This window comes from Schistocerca piceifrons, chromosome 5, assembly GCF_021461385.2.
Source record: "Schistocerca piceifrons isolate TAMUIC-IGC-003096 chromosome 5, iqSchPice1.1, whole genome shotgun sequence".
Classification (NCBI taxonomy): Eukaryota; Metazoa; Arthropoda; class Insecta; order Orthoptera; family Acrididae; genus Schistocerca; species Schistocerca piceifrons.
In genome coordinates this window covers 91944852-91965796 of record NC_060142.1, presented here as the reverse complement: position 1 = coordinate 91965796, position 20945 = coordinate 91944852, and the positions used below count along the sequence as shown (strand labels likewise).

Here is a 20945-nt window from a genome sequence, read left to right as displayed (position 1 = left end):
TTTATTTAGTAAAATTATGGATTCATACACTTTACATTCGTAAAGTTCTACATGTTGTAGAGTGGTAGTGTATGAAGATTATCATCAAACAACAGTGCCAGAAAATGTATCATTGTGGTGAGTGCTGAGTTTAATTTTGTATTTGCTTCTTTACTAAGGCTGTAACAGGAAAATGTTAGAATTTTATGTTGAAATTGACAGAGAAAAATTAAAAATCAACAGGGACAAGGAAATTCACACTTTGGCATTAATTAAGGAACACTAACCTTCTTCTCTTCATTCTGTTCACAAGGTTTTCTAAGAAAATGATTCCCTTCATACTGCTTCCATTCTATCCACACACAAATCCTATAGAACTGGTGTGGAATCTTGCGAAGAATAAGAACTGGATTCATATAACATCAAGCATCTAGCATTCTGACTTAAAAAAATAACAGCTGGTATTTCCGCTGCTAATAAATAAACATTGTCACCATGCCTGGTGCAAGTCTTTTGGCATAATGCTACTTCTCTTACTTGTTATCAGTTTTGCAACATTCATATTTAAGCAGCTTCCCAGTTGGCCTCACAAGCCAAAAATGCTAACCACTAGATGATGTGGTTCATTTGTGTTTGCTGCTGTGACATTAGAAGACTTGAAAGGCCATGCATCTTACCAAAAAAGTGTGTGATGACTACTTGAGGAGGGATACTTTGACAGATGAGGAAAGTGAAAATGCTATAAAATCAGTCAGCATAGATCCGTACAAAGAGAGAATCATGTGCCACTGAAACAGTAGATGACTAATCAACAGACAAAGCTATGGAAAATAATGCTGGGGAAAGTAGTTTTATGGTACTGCCAGCAAAGGGTCATGAGCAGCCAAGATGAGATGTGCTGTATGTTCTGGTTTTGTTCTTGTTCTAAATAGGTACTTCATTTAGCGGTGCATACAGACGTGTAGCATATGACAGCACATTACACGTAAGAGTTCTAGAGTGTACACTAGTATTACCTTTCCTCTGCACTTCTCAGGTATGCCATTCTGTCCAGCTAATATGTTTCCTTTGCCAGGTAATATTTAGTTTTTGTTGTTGCTGTTGTAGACTTTAATATGACCCAATTTAAAAATAAGGGACTCATTATAAACAGTGCAAGAATTTATTTATTTAAAACAATGGTAGAGAGAAAAACAACAATAAGGCTGATACTGGAAAAAAGTGTGGGCTTGTACACTTGCAGATCATTCAAAAGGGAAAAGGAATTTCTGGAAATACATGGTTGTGCAAGAAATATTACCAGTACTGTATTATTCTTTAAGCTACAACACTTCGGGTATCAGTTTTCACATTGTGTACCCAAGTCCTTGAGTTCATGAAATCATGTCAAGTAATTTCAAGAGTTGCACAAAGGGTGAAATTTGTATGACTGTACTCAGAAGTGGAAAGTGTTAAAAGTGGCACACACATTTTTGCCCTTGCTCCAGTGTTCTTAGCCTTATTTGTCCACAGACAACACAACAGTTGTCTCACCAATTTTAATGTAATAGGATTGTTTTTGGGAGAGTAAGTAAGCAAATGTTCGTAGTATCGGCACACCAGAAAATGTTGAGGCCAAGTTAGTGAACCTTACTCTTACTCTGTCCAAGTAAATCAACAAGAAGGACCAATGATGCATTTTCATATTTGCATCAGTCTGTGTAATGCATTTTTTATTCCAGACTTAATTAATTTGGCAAGGTATATGGAATGAAGACAGTAGGTTGCAAATGTGAGAATTGAGGAACAATCTGTGTTATAGAATGAATGGTTTTTTAATTAAACTTACATTTATGTGAGACATGTTGTAAACAAACAGAATATTTAGCTATGTGTCATGGAACATTTGTGAATAGCACACATGAAAAAAAATCTATGAAAATTTAGCCATACTGAGAAACAGACCTTTATTTCCCAGCTCGTGCAGCCATGCTCCCATTGTACAGACAGTGATTCATGCAAGAAAGAGCATGCCCATTTTCTGTTGCCAGTATTTATAGTCTTGGTGTAATCTTAAGTGGTGTAGATCTTGGGATTAGCCTTTCACTAACTGTTGCGTTCTTCCATACTCTCAGCAATATCTAACCTCCAAAAAATTCTCCTACCACTACAATTGTGTCAGTGTCAGACTTATCGTTGTACTGCAGGTGTTTCTGCTTAAACTTGTTTAAATATATTAGGATAGACAAGACTGTTACATACAAGAAACAGTTAGGAGAATTTTAATGTAATTTAGATGTACACTTCAGCACAGATGAAATTTCACACAGTCTTTCTATTATAGGAGCCACTAATCCATAAAGCCACTAATCCACTATACCAGATCTAATCCACAATGCCAGATTATCGGTGTAAATAACTCTGTTATACTCGGGAAAATATCTGAATTGAAAAAGCATTTAAGAGAGAGAGAAGTTCGCTTACTACAGTGTGTAGTATGTTAAAACAGAACTAAATGATGGGAATGCACAAAGTATCTGCCATGCTTGTGTCAAAAGCAGAGAAAATAGATCGAATTTTAAATATGCTCAGGAGATAAAAAGACAAAGAGAGAACAGGTGTTGTTAACTAGCCATGAGAGTTGTAGAGATTTGTTGCAAGAGGCTTACCAGGTTATCAACAGCACATAAGTGGTTGGCTGCCCATAGTGTCAACACCAGGCTTGTATGATCTCAAGTCTGGTACCCACAAATACCAATTCTCATTGCATGACATAATTAATGGCAATGGAGGTCAGAGCACACTGTTATCTAACATGGTGGCAGACTACTGCAACAATGTTCATCTTGACAAAGAGCAAATAAGCTATGAACAAGGAAAAAAAGGGCTACAACTGAGCAACAAATGAGTTGAGTGAGGAGGAGTGTGGTATCTCTGGCCATTTTATAACCTGGGTAGTATCCTCCACAGCTAAAAACATAGCCTTCACTGGCAACCAAGTAGGGAAACTGCACTGGTGAACTTCTGTCATATCTTTATGGCAGGGGTGAGGACTGCTTTTAGCTCTTGGGTTGCTGTCTTCAAGTGGTGCCAGCAAGATGACAAGTAGGAAACCATTTTCTTCCACAACCAAATGGACCATTAACAAACAGAGAAAGCTTTATCTAATGCTCAACATTGTATGGGGAATTTTGTAAATGTGCTTTTTGGAATTTGTGTAATTATTATGATGTCACTGACATAGTCCAATACTTTCACAACACACTGTAAATTTCAGAATTTCAACAATATGCTGAAAAGGATAGGTTGCTACACTGTTGAGTTGCAGGCAGGCACAACGAAAAGACTGGGAGCACACTGCCAGAGTGGTCACATCAAAGAAGTCCAACATGCTTCCAATCCCTGCTTAAATCCTGAGGCTGTTCTTAGAACTTCTTCCCTGAATCCATTTCTGTCCTCACCCCTATGAAACAATTCGCACCCACTTTCTACATGTTCCCTGAAATCTACAAACCCAACACTTCTGGATGCCCCATTGTAGCTGATTAGTGTGCTCATATTGGAAGAATTTCAGACTTCATTGAGCAACACCTTCAACCAATTGCCCAAAATCTAGCCTCCCACATCAACTATACCAAACACTTCCTTCACTGACTCTCCACTGTCTCCACCCCTTTACCCCCTGGATCTCTACTCATCAGTGTTGACGTCCCTTCCCTATACACCAACATCCCTCATACCAATGGTCTTGCTGCTATTGAATACCACCTCTCCCAACATCCGCCAGACTCGAAATCCACTATCTCACCCCACGTTCACCTACCGAGCGAGGTGGCGCAGTGGTTAGCACACTGGACTCGCATTCGGGAGGACGACGGTTCAATCCCGTCTCCGGCCATCCTGATTTAGGTTTTCCGTGATTTCCCTAAATCGCTTCAGGCAAATGCCGGGATGGTTCCTTTGAAAGGGCATGGCCGATTTCCTTCCCCATCCTTCCCTCACCCGAGCTTGCGCTCCGTCTCTACTGACCTCGTTGTCGACGGGACGTTAAACACTAATCTCCTCCTCCTCCTCCTCCTCCTCCTCCTCTCCCACGTTCACCTTACTAACTCCATCCTAATGTGCAATTACTTTTCCTGTAAAGGGAAGGTATACAAACCTGTGCCACAGCCATTAAAACACTGCTATATCATCCTCTGGGGCACCTGTTCTGGGCCATCTAGAGGAAACCTTACTAGCTTCCAAAACCACCCAACCCCAAACCCCTGGTATGGTTCAGGTTCGTTGATGATATCTTAAAGTACTGAACTAAGGATCACGTCAATATATACTCATTCCTTCACTACCTCAACACTTCGATTCCCATCCACCTCTCCTGGGCCTCCTTGAACTAGTGTAGGATGTTGACCTCCTCCTGTCCTATAGTCCCATCCACACCATTGTCCACATACACCCACCAACCACCAACAGTACCTGCATTACAACAGCTGCCATCCCTTCCACACCAAAATGTCCATCCCATACAGCCTGACCATCCGGGAACAGTGTATGTTTTATGACAAGAATGCCTCTGCCCAGCATACCAAAGTTCTCATAAAGACCTTCACAGACAGGCACTATCCCTTGATCTATTCCGCAAACAGATTTTGTGCACCATATCCCCACATATCCCCAATCCTCTCACTAACTTCAAGAACCATTTACAAAGAAGTGCCCCTTTTGCCACCCAGTACCATTCCAAACTGGAACAGCTGAATCACATCCTTCATCAGGGCTTTTAGTATCTATTACCATGCCCTGAAATGATGGGCATCCACACAAGATCCTTTCCACCCCTGCTTAAGTGGTGGTCTGTTACCTACCCAACCTCCACATCTTAATGGATACCTATGCCACTCCCAAACCCAACCTCTTGCCACTGGAATCATACCTCTGTGGGAGACCCAGGTGCAAAGACTACTCAGCCCATCTACATCTACATCTACATCTACATTGATACTCCGCAAGCCACCCAACGGTGTGTGGCGGAGGGCACTTTACGTGCCACTGTCATTACCTCCCTTTCCTGTTCCAGTCGCGTATGGTTCGCGGGAAGAACGACTGTCTGAAAGCCTCCGTGCGCGCTCTAATCTCTCTAATTTTACATTCGTGATCTCCTCGGGAGGTATAAGTAGGGGGAAGCAATATATTCGATACCTCATCCAGAAACGCACCCTCTCGAAACCTGGCGAGCAAGCTACACCGCGATGCAGAGCGCCTCTCTTGCAGAGTTTGCCACTTGGGTTTATTAAACATCTCCGTAACACTATCACGGTTACCAAATAACCCGGTGACGAAACGCGCCGCTCTTCTTTGGATCTTCTCTATCTCCTCCGTCAACCCGACCTGGTACAGATCCCACACTGATGAGCAATACTCAAGTATAGGTCGAACGAGTGTTTTGTAAGCCACCTCCTTTGTTGATGGCATTCCCTATTCCAGTCCTGTTACAGGCTTATCATACTCCATCAGAGGCCAGGCCACCGGTGAAAGTGGCCATGTCATATACTAGCTCTGCTGCAATCGTTGGACAGCTTATTATAGTAGCATGATTATCAACCAGCTGTCGGCCAGGATGAATGGTTACTGTCAAACTGTGGCAAAGAGCAAAGTGAACCGCCCTGTGGCACAACATGCTGTGGAACTTAACAAGCTTGATGTAGATGGCTGCTTCACAACCTGAGCTATTTAGATCCTCCCTTCTACCACCAGCTTATTTAAACTGTGCAGATGGGAGTTGTCCTTATAATACATTTTCTACTCCTGAAATCGTACTGGCCTCACCTACAGTACCCTACTGTCACCACAGTTCACCTAATAATTTTCACCCTGGCGATGCCATCACCTCCTTCCAACTCATGCCCCTCACCCTCATTGTGCTCTGCTTTCTGCTGATGAACCCACGAGTTTTTTCTTCTTCTCTGTTCTCCTTTTCTGCTCCCCATGCCCCCTCTTCCCTCCCCCACAGCCTTATTCGGCAACCATGTAGTCCCTGTGTCCTCCACCAAGCAGTGCTGACTTCTCTCCCATACCCTAACCAGCTATTACTCCCTCTTCTCTGCTCCACTCCAGATTTCACATAGCACCATTACATTTTGGCCGAAGTGGCTGTAGATAGTTGTCGTGTGTGTGTGTGTGTGTGTGTGTGTGTGTGTGTGTGTGTGTGTGTGTGTGGTGTTAACCAGTATCGTTGAAATGGCTCTACACTTGCAAACAGATAAATCAGCAGCAGCATCGACAGCAGCAAAACTGTTTGTTTGAATTTCTGGTGGTGCAGTGGGCTTCTTCCACCATCTTTACATCTTGGGTGGGTTGCTCTTCCATTAGCTGAAACTATGAAAGTCCTGGGGCTCATGCTTGATAGAAAACTTTCTTGGTGCTCCCACATGTCTTACCTGGCCACACGCTGTTCCTGGGCTCTCAATGCCCTGTGTGTCCTAAGTTGTACTTCCTGGGGAGCAGATCAGACCACCCTCCTCTATATGTACCAACCCCTTGTCTGTCCGAAACTAGGCTTTGGGTGTTTTGTTTATTCACCTGCATGTCCATTCATCTTACACTGTGTTAATACAGTCCACCGTTGTGGAATCCATTTGGCCATTGGCACCTGCTTCACTAGCCTGGTTGAGGGCCTGCTGAACTACCGCTGTCATACCGGCATGATGTTCTCCTCAGCAGATATGGATGCTGTTTGTCTGCCATGCCTGGCCATCCATCTTCAACCTCTTCCTTCGATGACTCTTTTGGTCACCGGTATGGCACGCGTCCCTCTTCTCTGTTACCTCATGGAGTTCACTTTCAGCTCTCGCAGCTTAACTTCTCACTACCTGCCACTTTCCTTCATCACCTTGGCTTCATGCGGCAGCCTGTGTTCACCTTGGCCTTCGTTCGCTTCCTAAGGACACCACTCCGGCCTTGCTCTATCACCTTCAGTTTCATGACCTCTGCATGGAACTTCGCGGTAGTACCTTTGAGTACGATGATGGATCTTGGATTGACCGTAGTGTTGAGTGTGCCTTCATCATTGGCACCGACATTTTTCTGTATCGGCTTCCGGAACAGTGCTCAATATTTATAGCAGAACCCTTCAGCCTCCATCAGGCCTTCCAGTACATCCAGCAACACAGGCTTTTTAATTGTCATATGCTCTGATTCTCTTAGTGCCCTGCAGAGCCTCTGTGTGCTGGACACAGTCCATCTCTTTGTGCAATGGGTCCAAGAAAGCTTCCACTGGCTCACTGTTGAGGTAGCCAGTGTGATGTTCAAGTGGGTTCCAGGTCACATTGGTTTGATGGAAAATGAGGCCACTGCTGCTGCTGCCAAGGCTACGGTCCTCCTACCTTGGACCACTAGCTCTTCAATCCTTTTGGATGATCTCTGAGTTGCCATGTGTTGTCTGGTGGTGTCACTTTGGCACTGCCACCGGTCTTCTCTTCACAGAAACAGGATCCAGGGAATCAAACCTCTCCCAGTGGTGTAGCCAACCTCCTCTTGCCTTGAAGAGATCATTTGAACTAGGTTGCATATTGGTCATTGTCTTATCATTTTAGCTATAACTATTTGTGAAGTGTTTATCCTTCGCCACTTTGTGCACATTGTCATCAACGTTTGACAGTTCTCCATTTGGTGACTAAATGCCCCTTTTTAACCATGTATGTTCTAATGTATGTTTGCTGTTGGAATATTGGGTTGTTTTAGCGAATAACAGATGGGCTGTTAACTGCGTTTCACTTTTTATCTGTCGTAGCAATATGGCAAATGACATTTAATCTTTAGTTTGGGACTTTTGCAGTCTCTGTAGCATATTTTGTGGACCTTTCTCAATGAGAGAGTCCGTGTTCTTAGCTGGCTTTCCTTCCAATGATTGGGCTTAATGTATAGTAGCTTTTAAATTTTTACTTCTTGATGATCTAAGGTTACGACATGGGAGCTTATGACCTTAATTGTTTTTGCACCCTAAAAGACACAAAAAGCAGCAGGAAACCCATAAATTTGGAGTTGTGTCATTTCATTTTTGAAGCTCTATTTACTTATCTCATGAACAGCATATAGATGCTACTTCAGTAAATTTTGAGGCAAATCATCAAACAAAAAATTATATATGTATGTTTGAAGCTTGGTACCCACTAGGGGATATTGCTATGCTGTAGGAATTAATTTTCATGTGGATTACGTGCTAAATGTACCCATAACAAATATTTAAGGCATACAACAAAATTACATTTCATACACCATGCTGTAGAAAATAGTAAACTGACACTGTAAAACAGAAAAAGTCAGCCTTAAATGTGGAGTTTGGTAGAGTAAGGTGTAGGTTTGTTGCATTCATTTATTTATCCATCCGTAGACACTAAATATGTCGAAACACTTGTCCTACTGGAATCATGCATGTTTGTGTGTAAAATTTATTGTATGAAGTATTCATATGCTGCATGAATTATTTTGATATGGATTAAATACGACAGGCTTTCCCGGAAGGAAGGGTCAGTATGCAGAGATATGACAGGAACGATCTGTCAGAACAGAAAAGTCTAGTAAATATAGGATCTGAAATGCCTATTTTAGAAGCTCTGACCACTCGTTGCTCTTCACAACTATAAAACACATCTCTTCTACTGAGCAAGTGTTTGTTTTTGGAGCCCATGTTTACTAGACAATTTTTTGTTGATTTGGTCCATAACACCGTCTTGCAAAATATTGAAAGCAAAGAGCTTGCAGAAGAAGAGATTATTTTCAGAGTATCGAAGATGCATTAGTGTTTATAGCTCTTAAGGTATCTGTTTTAGAGTGCATGGTTACTAGACATTTTTAATTTGAATGACAGTTCCTGTCATATCTCTGGCTATTGACCATTCCTTTTGGGAGACACTGTATAATATGTGTGTGTGTGTGTGTGTGTGTGTGTATGTGTGTGTGTGTGTGTGTGTGTGTGTGGGCGTGCACGCGCGCATATATATTCTACATGCGAACATCCTTGATGTCAGTATGACAGAAGTGTGTTTGCTAGCATAAATTTTGATTTTTATGAAATTATTTGACATTTAAGTACCACAACATTTCATTTTTCCTCTAAATGCCACTCTTGTATGCACAGCTATAAAATTTGTTACTTCTCTGTGTGGGAGAGAGAAAGCCAACTCCTTTTTTCCCCATATACATTCTCATCAGTATTTTTTCTCATTGCTTGTGTGTCAGGCATCCATGCCCTATTTCTTCTATTTAGTTTTGTCCGTCGTATTCTTTACATTCCTTTTATTTTGTCTTTAGCTCTATCCACATACTTTAGCTTACCTTCGTATGTCTTCTGTTTCATGTAGGCAACAACTTATGATCAATTAGTATTTTATTAAATACTCAGCATAGTTCCTAGTCTTCATTTTTAATCGCATATATAGGTTTAAACATGTCAAACGTTTGAAAAGGTGCATTACAATTATGGTTCTTTACTTGAATTGCATGAGTAATAACAGATTTGACATTTCCTTGTACAGTTATGAGTTGCTGTACTTTCATTTCCACTGTGATTATCATCCTTAGGTTGTGTAATATGTATATTTGTGTTTTTCTAATTACATGACTGACAGCTATATGCCTTAACATTTAATGTAAACTTTCATAAAACCATATAATAATTTATTTGTTGTGTAAACTGGAAAATGATAAATTTAGTGATCACCAATATTTTTTTCACAGATCTGAGCTTGGAAAGATATCACTGGATAATGTTTTTATGGAAAGAGAGAATCTAAATGTGAGCATAGTTGAATCTATCAACAAAGCCAGTGAAGCTTGGGGAATAACATGCCTCAGATATGAAATCCGTAAGTAAAGCATCTAAATGACAATTTGCAGTAATGAGATTATTGTTGTGAGCTTTCATACTATGATCCAAATACACAGGTGACATCAAACTTCCTAGTCGAGTGCAGGAAGCAATGCAAATGCAAGTAGAAGCTGAGAGGAAGAAAAGAGCTGCAATACTGGAATCCGAGGGAATGAGAGAAGCTGACATTAATGTTGCTGAGGGTCAAAAACGAGCAAGAATTCTGGCTTCAGGTAATATTTATTAGATAATTAGAAGAGGAGTATTATTCCACATGGGAAAAATAAATTAAAAATGTATTTAAAAAATGCTGTGACTCACCAAACGAGAAAGCGCTGGTAGATAGACACAATAATAAAAACACAAACAAATTTCAAGCTTTCGCAACCCACGGTTGCTTCATCAGGAAAGAGGGAAGGAGGGGGAAAGATGAAAGGATGTGGGTTTTAAGGGAGAGGGTAAGGAGTCATTCCAATCCCGGGAGCGGAAAGACTTACCTTAAGGGGAACCCCCCCCCCCCCCCCCCCCCCCACACACACACACACACACACACACACACACACACACACACACACACACACACACACACACACACGTCTGCTTGTGCCTGTATATGTGCAGATGGACAGGTATACACTCGCGCCCCCCCCCCCCCCCCCCACACACACACACACATCCATCCGCACATATACAGTCACAAGCAGACGTGTGTGTGTGTGTGTGTGTGTGTGTGTTTTTGTGTGTGTGTGTGTGTGTGTCATTTCTATGGGATTGAAAATTGAGTGGTGGGTTCAAGAGAACAGTAGACAAGGCCACCTGTAAGATGCTGGATATGATAACTAATTTTTATTAGAATCATATATTTGTTTTTTTGTCTGTGTTTGTTTCTTAATTATTTTGTACTTTAATTAAACATGAATTTACAGCAGCTGAGCTAGAAATAAGTGAAACCAAAACACAAATTATAAAACACAATTGAATCCGGAGCATTATATTCAGAAACAGACAACTGTGTTAAAGGAAAAGTGTAATCTTTACAGGTGTTTGATGGTAAGACATGAGGCAAGAGAAGGTAATGCTTGTTGCTTTCCTACACATTGAGTTCCTTCTGATGGTTGGTGTGGAGAATTTTTTGCTTTGCTGCAGAATCTGTGCCTCTTACTTTTTGTTGTAGAGTTCCCTCATTTCTTCCTCCTTTTAATAAAATATTTTTTTACAAAAGTTGAATGGAACATACTTCTCTCTAAACTGTTCTCCTTGTTTAGAGTGTGTGGTAGCTGAAATTAAAAAAAAAACTAAATATGTACTGTTGTTTTGAACAATTCCACTAAAAATCTGTTGAATTTATTGTTTGGACTGGTCAAGGAAGTTGATGGAGTATCTGCTGAATGACAGAAAACTGAGATCAACAGTTAAGGACACAGTACTCAGCCCCATCAGAAGCTCTAGACAGGGATCACTAGCTTTTAGTGGTCAGTTTGGAAGAGAAGAAACACAAAGAGGAGGTAGGTCAACAGGAAAGAAGGCTCAGGACCTCTAAGTTGAAGGAGGGGAAAAAAAAGAATATGAAATAATAATTAGTAAATTAACAAGAGGTGACCACATGACAGTGGAAGAAGAGTAGGAAAGATTCAACTTAACATTAAATAAGACAGTTGAAACAGTCTGTGGAACAACCAACAACTGTGGGAGAAAACCAAAGAAGATTCCATGGTGAAACTAAAGGGGCAAGGAAGCACCACAGCTGAAAAGTTGTGTTTTCATGAAATGGTTCCAATTGAGATCAGAGGAAGTGAAGAAAAGGCAGAAAACTAAAAAGAAGCAAGCCAGAGAAATTGTAGTAGAAGAGAAAGGGAAGTCACTGAAAATGGACAAAAATAGAGGGTAGCAAAGTAAATAAGATAGTGCTGTATAGTATGATCAGATATGAAAGGAGAAACAGCACTGAGAACAAACAATGGAAAGTCCACGTTAGGATATCAACACTATTAAGAAAAATATAGATTTCCGATCACTGTAAATCTGGATATTTAGTTGCAGATGGGCACAACGAAAAGAATATTATGCACTGAGCTTTCGGCCAAAGCATTCCTCAGAAAGCTCACACGCACACGACTGTTATCTCAGCTGCACTGGCCAGAATTCTACAATCACATGGAATGAAAGCAGCATTCTGAGTTGGATTGGGGGATACAAATGGAGTGAAAAAAGTCAGTATTGTCTGGCATTTCAGGAGCAGCATCAGGAGGCTGTGGGTGTGGGAGGGAGGGAGAGGGGAGGAATGGGGAGTGGAAAAGAAGAGGAGCAGAGAAGGGGAAAAGACCAGTGGGTGCATAGTCAGAGAGCAGAGAACAATGAGGGTAAGGAGACGTGAATTGGGAAAGGTGATAGGACAGAGGGTGCGGAAACTGTTGGGTAGAGGGTGTGGGTGTGGTAGGTTACTCTATTTGAGGCTGGGATAATTTCAGGAGTGGAGAGTGTGTTGTAAGAATAACTACCATCTGCAAAACTCAGAAAAGTTGGTGGTGGAGGGGAGGATCCGGATGGCCTGGGTTATGAAGCAGCCATTGAAATCAGACATGTTAAGTTCAACTGCATGTTGTACCATTGTGCAATGGGTGGCCAGAATTTGACAGTAGCCATTCGTCCTGGTGGACAGCTGGTTGGTAGTCACGCCAGTATAGTAAGCTGTGCAACAATTGCAGGAGAAGTGGATTATGGCGTGGCTGCTTTCACAGGTGGTCTGGCCTCTGGTGAGGTATGATGATCCTGTGACAGGGTTTGAATAGGAATTGCTGGGTGGGTAGTTTGGACAGGCCCTCCACCCAGGTCTTCACATGAATATGATCTCTGTATAAGTTGTTGGGATTGGAGATGGTGTATGGATGGACTGAGATGATGTGGCAGTTGGGTGGGTGACAGAACACCACTTTAGGAGGGCTGGGAAGATTCTTGAGTAGGATTTCCTGTTCAGAGCATGATGATAGGTAATCAAAGCACTGATGAAGGATGTGTTTCAGTTTTTCCAATCTGGAGTGGTATTGGGTGATGAAGAGGACTCTCCTTTGTAACTGGTTCTTGGCGATAGTGGGAGGATTGGGGGTGTGGAGGGATATGACATGGAATACTTGTTTGCAGACTGGGTCAAGAGGATTGTGCATGTCTGTGAAGGTCTTCGTGAGAACTTCAAACATAACTGGGCAAGGGAGTTCTTGTCACTGCAAATATGCTGTCCCTGTATGGCCAGACTGTATAGGAGGGATTTTTTGGTGTGGAAGGGATGGCAGCTGTTGAAATGTAGGTGCTGTTATTGGTTGGTGGGTCTAATGTGGACAGAGATGTTGATGGAGCCCTCTGAGAGGAGGAGATCAATGTCCAGGAAAGGGGTACACTGGATTGAGGTGGTCAGGTGAAGTGGATGAGCGATGAGGCGTTGAGGTTGTGAAGGAATGAGAATAGGGTATCTCAGCCCTGAGTCCAGGTCATGAATATATATCAGTGAATCTGAACCAGACTGAGCATTTCGGGTTTCCAGAGATTCCTATAGATGGCTCATGAGCAGGTGCGATGGAGCATGCTGTAGGATGTTGCCATGTGGGTGCCCTTGTCTGTGTCATAGATTTGTTTGTATATCTGCACTTCAAAGGAAAAGAAGTGATGTGTTAGGTTGAAGTTAGTAAGCTGTATGAGGAGTCTGAGAGACATTGGAGGAGGTAGCATATAATATCTGAAAGACCACGAGTATGAGGGATGTTGGTGTATAGGGAAGTGGTGTCAGCTGTGATGAGTAGGAATCCAGGAGGTAAATGGGTGGCAATGGTGGAGAGATGGAAGTGTTTGCTATCTTTGACGTGGGAGGTCAGATTTTGGGTAATTGGTTGAAGGTGTTGCTTAATGAGGACTGAAATTCTTTCAGAGGGAACACAGTAAGCAGCTGTGATGTGGTGTCCAGAATTGTTGCGTTTTTGGATTTTGGGGAGCATGTAGAAGGCGGGTGTGCAGTGTGTCGTTGAGCATAAGGAGGGAAATGGATTCAGGGAGAGGTTCTGCAAAGGACGAAAGGATTTAAGCAAGGATTGGAGGTTATGTTGGACTTTTGGGATGGGATCACTCTGGCAGAGTTTATAGTTGGATGACTTGGACCTTTACCAGATGCCTTCTGCCAGACAGTCACTGTGATTTCTAATGACAGTGGTACAACATTTGCCTATAGGTCGAGTGATCATTTGGAAAAAACACATCTTACAGACAGCTACTATTGTCACAGTTTGCATGAGCTATTATTGAAGTTTAACACTGTTGGCGAGAATAATTAAAAGTTCAGTCAGTCATTAAAAAACAGTCCCTGTACATTGAAGCGTATGGCTGTCCTTTCTTCTGCTGAAAGACGTATTCTTAGCATGGGATCTGGGGAAGGATGCTGAGGCCAAGCTGGACGTGAATTCCTGGAAGGCTACCAGGGGCTGATTATGTGGGAGGGTAATGATTGGATGGTAGTATGAACTGGAAAAGGGAGGGTTCAGTGTTGGGGCTATTGGTGGCAAAGAAGTGTTTCCATTGCTGGGAAAACAGTAGTAGTACTTTGACAAGTCCGGCATTATTAAGTTTGGATGTAGGGCTGAAGATTGTAGTGTAACCACTACCAGTACACACATGCATTTGGTAGCTGCACCCCATCAAATCTGGCTAAAATGTGGGTGTCAAAAGTAGACTGTTGTCAATGGTGTGGTCTAGATTGTTGAATGAACTAATGTTTATGTCCAGATGAATCTCATCTATTTTAATTTGTGCAGAGACAAACAGCTAGCCACATACTTCACTTTATGTCCTATAATGTGATTGTCTGGGTGCAGTAACCTAACACTGAAGTGACACTAAAGTTTATGTATGGCAGACAACTGTTTAACACAATCACAGCATTATATTCATAGTACACTGTTTTTCATATCTAACAGTCAAACCGGAAAAAAATGTGATGCACACAGTAATTATCATTTGGAAAAAACACATCTTACAGACAGCTACTATTGTCACAGTTTGCATGAGTTATTATTGAAGTTTAACGCTGTTGGTGAGAATAATTAAAAGTTCAGTCAGTCATTAAAAAACAGTCCCTGTACATTGAAGCGAATTCCCTGATATGAAATTTATCTAAGTCGCAGTACATTTTCTGACTTCTAAACTATACTAAATCATCTGCAGTACATGGTCTCATATATTTGAACAGATTTTGCTCATTTCATAACTTTCTGCAGATTGACTTAAAATGGCTGCCAACACCACTCTCTTAACAGCCTAAAGTGGAATGATTTTTGTGGACCCAGTCATCATCAAACTTTTTATACCTTGACAATCATTAAAACTAAAGTTAGCTGTTGTTTGCAAGATTTTCATAAATGACAATTAAGAATTTACATTTCTGAGGAATTCAATAGAAGAAGTTTCTTTCTAAAAAGAACTTTTAGACACAACAAAGATTTTCTTTAAGTAACAATGTTTTTATTAAAGAAGCTAATTATTCTGAAACTAAATGAGTGCAAGAATTGATAACATATTTTCGTCATTATCTATATAAATGCTATAATTATTTGTACGCCTTTTTCATCTCCTCTACCAGGAAGTTAGTAATCAAGTATATGTGTACAAATGAACAATGCCAGTGAAATTAAAACTTATTGATGTTTTGTAATTAGCACAGTTTTCAGGCAGACTAGCTAACTCATTAACTCCCAGTAAGCAAAGTAATGTAATAGACACTAAAGTTAACTTGTATAACCCCAGAGTCAGTATTTGAGATTTTAGGTACTGTGCACATGTCCTAAAAACAACACTATTGAAGATATCAGTAAATTAAAGAAAAAATAATATAAATTTGGTAGGAACAAAAACATAACAGCCTGATGGGATTTTTCTGCTTTGTTACAAGGTGAGGCTTTGGATAGGACTGAAACTTCTGTGGGGCTGAAGATTGTAGTGGAAATGTTAACAACATTGTTCTGGGATTGTTTTGGCTCTGGATTTATTGCATTGTTGGTAGGGAGTTTTGGGGCATGCCGCAATGACTAAAGTGTAGCTATGCTAGGGTGTGTGCTATGAGGGGTTCATGAGGAGGAACACTGTGAGTAGGATAGGGGTTGGATAGTGGTGATCCAAGGTGGTAGTAGGATGTCAGCAGGCTGCATAACTTATGCAGGTGATGTCAGAATATGGATGAAATGGTTAAAAAGGATAACATAGTGAAATACTACAATACATTAAAAGAGATGTGGAAGAAAAATTTTGTAGACCTAAATGCCAAAAAGACATTGAAGCAGAACAAGACACTGGGGAAAAAATTTGTGAAGAAGTAATGACAAAAGACCATACAGGTCAGGAGGTGGAAAATGTATTAAAGAGAAGGAAAAATGGTAAAGCTCCAGACCTGTAGAGAGTGACACTTGAAGTGATAAGAGTAAAAAGAACATTAGGTGATCAATGTCTGTATAGGATGATGACAGTGCTTTCAATCATCAAAAAAGATCCCTGTGGCCTGGAAGAAGAGAGTAGGAAGGAGACAGTAATAAATTCCAAAATTACCACCACTGAGCAGTAACATACAAGGAGATCATTGAAACGCAAATAAGAAACACATTGCATCCTGACTCTAGACAGAAGTAATATGATATCAGGCTAGAAATATCAACTATGCACTGTAGCCATTAGGCTATTACACAAGAATGACTTTCTCAGACAGAGAGAAGATATTTGACAGCACATATGGCAACAAAATGTGAAAGAGACATAGGTAATTGGGGAAACAATTGTTAGAGTTAAAAATGTGAGTGATGACTATGCTAGCTGTGTGAATGTAGGACTGGACAGAATTGCATGTTTTGAACTGGAAAATGCCTCAACACAAAGAAGGGTGAAAAAATGAATGACAGTGAAAGTTTGAGTCAGATCTGGAGGCATGCTTAGATAGCCTAACGACAGAGGTGACTGGTTTGCTTACAAGTCTGACACAAATTTTCAATAGTAATGACACAGTGCAGATTTAGCATTTATAGCTAGATTTTACTGAGCTCATTTCGTATCATTGCGTCTTCATTTTTCAATGGATCTAATTGAATTGACTTATCTTTTGTTTATTCATATAAATTTCCCAGATTTTGGACCAGCACTTTGTTAGTTCACACACTAGATGATATATTACTATTCGCATCTGTGGATTCTAGATTGGACTGCACAACTCTTGCTAATTTGACAAATGCACAAAGTATACTGGGACTGATTTTTGTTTTCAGTCCTTTTCTTGTATTTGTTCATTTTCAGTGTCTAATGACTTACTCAGGCTTCTGTGGTGCTGATAGTCATAAGCCACAGAAGAGAAACATGTTTGATATGGCATCTGACAAATCACCATCCCAGGTATTTTTTCAAATGTTTTATGTTGTAGATGAACACTGTAGTTTACTTTAATAGGCCTAAGAAAGAGAGGGAATACCTTTGGATTCAGTCTCTTTCTCTCAGTATGTGTCCGTAGAATGTACTTCACAAGCACACTAACCATGCTGGTCTACCATTGCATGAAATGTTTTAAGTGTTGGCATATGTGAGACTTGATAATGAAAGGTATTTGTCCCACATCTCATTTCAGGAAGAACAGAATGTACTTTAACAGATGTAACAGGTAAGGAAGGAAACATGATTTGATTGGATACCATATTGTGACATCCACTAATCGAATTCATTAATACAATATTTGGCATGGATTGTAGGTGGGAACAGTGATTTAGTATGTGATTTGCTTAGATACTGTGTTCTCATTGTGCAGATATGTAGCAGTCTTTCAGTTTGAGAGTAAGCAATTTGTGTTGAGAGTTGACAAGTAGTATCATATATAAATCTTGTGACAGCCAGAGCGAGAGCACCAGCAGCAGCGAGTACTGTTTGTATAAAGCGTTTATTTTGCATTTTGTTTACGACCTTCCACTAAGGAAGGGATTCTATTTGTGTTTATCTGCTCTGCATAGTAACTAACAGTTCTTGATAAAACTTTACATAGTTTTCGTGTTAGATTTCTTAGTGTTTTCTTGATCGTTTAGAACAGAAAGCGCCCTAAAACCGTCTTTTGTTTGTTTTGCGGCCGTTAGCCACTAGTCACTTGAATCAGCAGTTGTCTTGTGACAGCCAGAGCGAGAGCACCAGCAGCAGCGAGTACTGTTTGTATAAAGCGTTTTTGTACTTATTTGCTGCGCTTAGCTTTTAAATAGTTTTTCTGGGAAAACCTAGCGTAGTTTTTGCGTCTCGCATTACAGTGAGTGTTTCTTGATTATCAGAGTAGCTCATCAGAAGATTATCTTGGGAATTTGTCACCGTATAGAGTAGGGTAAACATAGTCATGTGTAGGGACTGTGGTTGTTGTGAGCGGACGCAAGGAGAATTGGCCACTCTTCGGGGGCAGGTGGAGGCTTTGTCTGTTAGGCTCATCGAGCTCGAGGCGCAGGCGTCGGCTCGTAGTGGCGTTGGGGCAACTGTGGTGAGACCTATGCCTACTTCGGTGGCCTTGGAATCACATGGAACCCCTGATGTCGCTGCGTCTTCCGGCAGTGAGCATCTTACCGGTCAGCCATCACTCCAGGGTGAATGGCGGACAGTGGTGGGCTCGCGCGTGCCTGGCCGAAAGGCGAAGGTGGGATCTGGCCGCGTGGCAGCTGCCTTACCCCTTTCCAACAGGTACGGGGTGCTTCCTAGTGGTGATGACATCGTTTCCGAGCCACCACAGGATGCCTCGCCTGTTGGGCCAGTGGCCGATTCTCCGGCAAGGTCCCGACAGTCACAGAGGGCGGGCCTATTAGTTATAGGGAGCTCCAACGTTAGGCGGGTTATGGAGCCCCTCAGGAAAATAGCGGGTAGGTCGGGGAAGAATGCCAGTGTGCACTCGGTGTGCTTGCCGGGGGGTCTCGTCCGTAATGTGGAGGAGGCCCTTCCGGCAGCTATTGAACGCACTGGGTGTGACCGGCTGCAGATAGTAGCACATGTCGGAACGAATGACGCCTGCCGCTTGGGTTCTGAGGCCATCCTTGGTTCCTTCCGGCGGCTGGCTGATTTGGTGAAGACAACCAGCATCGCACGCGGAGTGCAAGCTGAGCTTAATATCTGCAGCATAGTGCCCAGAGTCGATCGCGGTCCTCTGGTTTGGAGCCGTGTGGAGGGTCTAAACCAGAGGCTCAGACGACTCTGCGACTATAGTTGTTGCAAATTCATCGACCTCCGTTATTGGGTGGAGAACTGTAGGGCCCCCCTAGACAGGTCAGGCGTGCACTACACACCGGAAGCAGCTACTAGGGCAGCAGAGTACGTGTGGCGTGGCGTGCACATGGGGGTTTTTTAGGTTAGAGGGACCCCCCCTTGGGCGAAACGATAAAATACCTGACGGCTTACCAGAGAGGACATTATCATCGTTGATAAAGAACGTCTGTCCTCAGAGACCAAAAACAGGAAAAGTTAACGTAATATTGGTAAACTGCAGGAGTATCCAGGGCAAGGTTCCTGAATTAGTATCTCTTATTGAAGGAAATAGTGCGCATATAGTATTAGGAACGGAAAGTTGGTTAAAACCGGAAGTGAACAGTAACGAAATCCTAGACACAGAATGGAATATATACCGCAAGGATAGGATAAACGCCAATGGTGGAGGAGTATTTATAGCAGTAAAGAATTCAATAATATCCAGTGAAGTTATTAGCGAATGCGAATGTGAAATAATCTGGGTTAAGTTAAGTATCAAAGGTGGGTCAGATATGATAGTCGGATGCTTCTATAGACCACCTGCATCAGCAACCGTAGTAGTTGAGCGCCTCAGAGAGAACCTGCAGAACGTCGTGAAGAAGTTTCGTGATCATACTATTGTAATAGGGGGAGACTTCAATCTACCAGGTATAGAATGGGATAGTCACACAATCAGAACTGGAGCCAGGGACAGAGACTCTTGTGACATTATCCTGACTGCCTTGTCCGAGAATTACTTCGAGCAGATAGTTAGAGAACCAACTCGTGAAGCTAACGTTTTAGACCTCATAGCAACAAATAGACCGGAACTTTTCGACTCCGTGAATGTAGAAGAGGGTATCAGTGATCATAAGTCAGTGGTTGCATCAATGACTACAAGTGTAATAAGAAATGCCAAGAAAGGAAGGAAAATATATTTGCTTAACAAGAGTGATAGGGCACAAATTGCAGAATATCTGAGTGACCACCATCAAACGTTCATTTCTGAGGAAGAGGATGTGGAACAAAAATGGAAAAAATTCAGAAACATCGTCCAGTACGCCTTAGATAAGTTCGTACCGACTAAGGTCCAAAGCGAGGGGAAAGATCCACCGTGGTATAACAATCATGTACGAAAGGTACTACGGAAACAAAGAAAGCTTCATCATAGGTTTAAGAGTAGTCGAATCATAGCTGATAAGGAAAAGCTGAACGAAGCGAAAAAGAGCGTAAAGAGAGCAATGAGAGAAGCATTCAACGAATTCGAACATAAAACATTGGCAAACAATCTAAACAAGAACCCTAAAAAGTTTTGGTCATATGTAAAATCGGTAAGCGGATCTAAATCCCCTACTCAGTCACTCGTTGACCACGATGGCACCGAAACAGAGGACGACCGAAGAAAGGCAGAAATACTGAATTCAGTGTTCCGAAACTGTTTCACTGCGGAAAATCGTAACACGGTCCCTGACTTCAGCCGTCGCACGGACGCCAAAATGGAAAATATTGAAATAAACGATATCGGAATTGAAAAACAACTGCTATCACTTAGTAGCGGAAAAGCATCCGGACCAGACGAGATACCCTTAAGATTCTACAGTGATTATGCTAAAGAACTTGCCCCCTTTCTATCAGCAATTTATCGTAGATCGCTGGAAGAACGTAAAGTACCTAGCGACTGGAAGAAAGCGCAGGTCGTTCCCATTTTCAAGAAGGGTCATAAATCAGATGCGAATAATTATAGGCCTATTTCGCTTACGTCAATCTGTTGTAGAATAATGGAACATGTTTTGTGTTCTCGTATTATGACGTTCTTAGATAATACAAATCTCCTTCATCATAACCAACATGGATTCCGCAAACAGAGATCATGTGA

The 20945-nt window shown here is 41.7% G+C and overlaps 1 protein-coding gene across 2 annotated transcripts in view; it reads left to right on the top strand.

The window, feature by feature from the left end:
* Positions 1–20945, top strand: part of LOC124799230 (stomatin-like protein 2, mitochondrial) — a 98376-nt gene that overhangs the window by 60904 nt on the left and 16527 nt on the right. For both annotated transcript variants that reach the window (XM_047262769.1, XM_047262770.1), the window contains exons 5-6: positions 9691–9818; positions 9898–10053. In XM_047262769.1, the coding sequence (XP_047118725.1) occupies positions 9691–9818; positions 9898–10053 (284 nt within the window). The remainder of the gene's footprint in view (positions 1–9690; positions 9819–9897; positions 10054–20945) is intronic.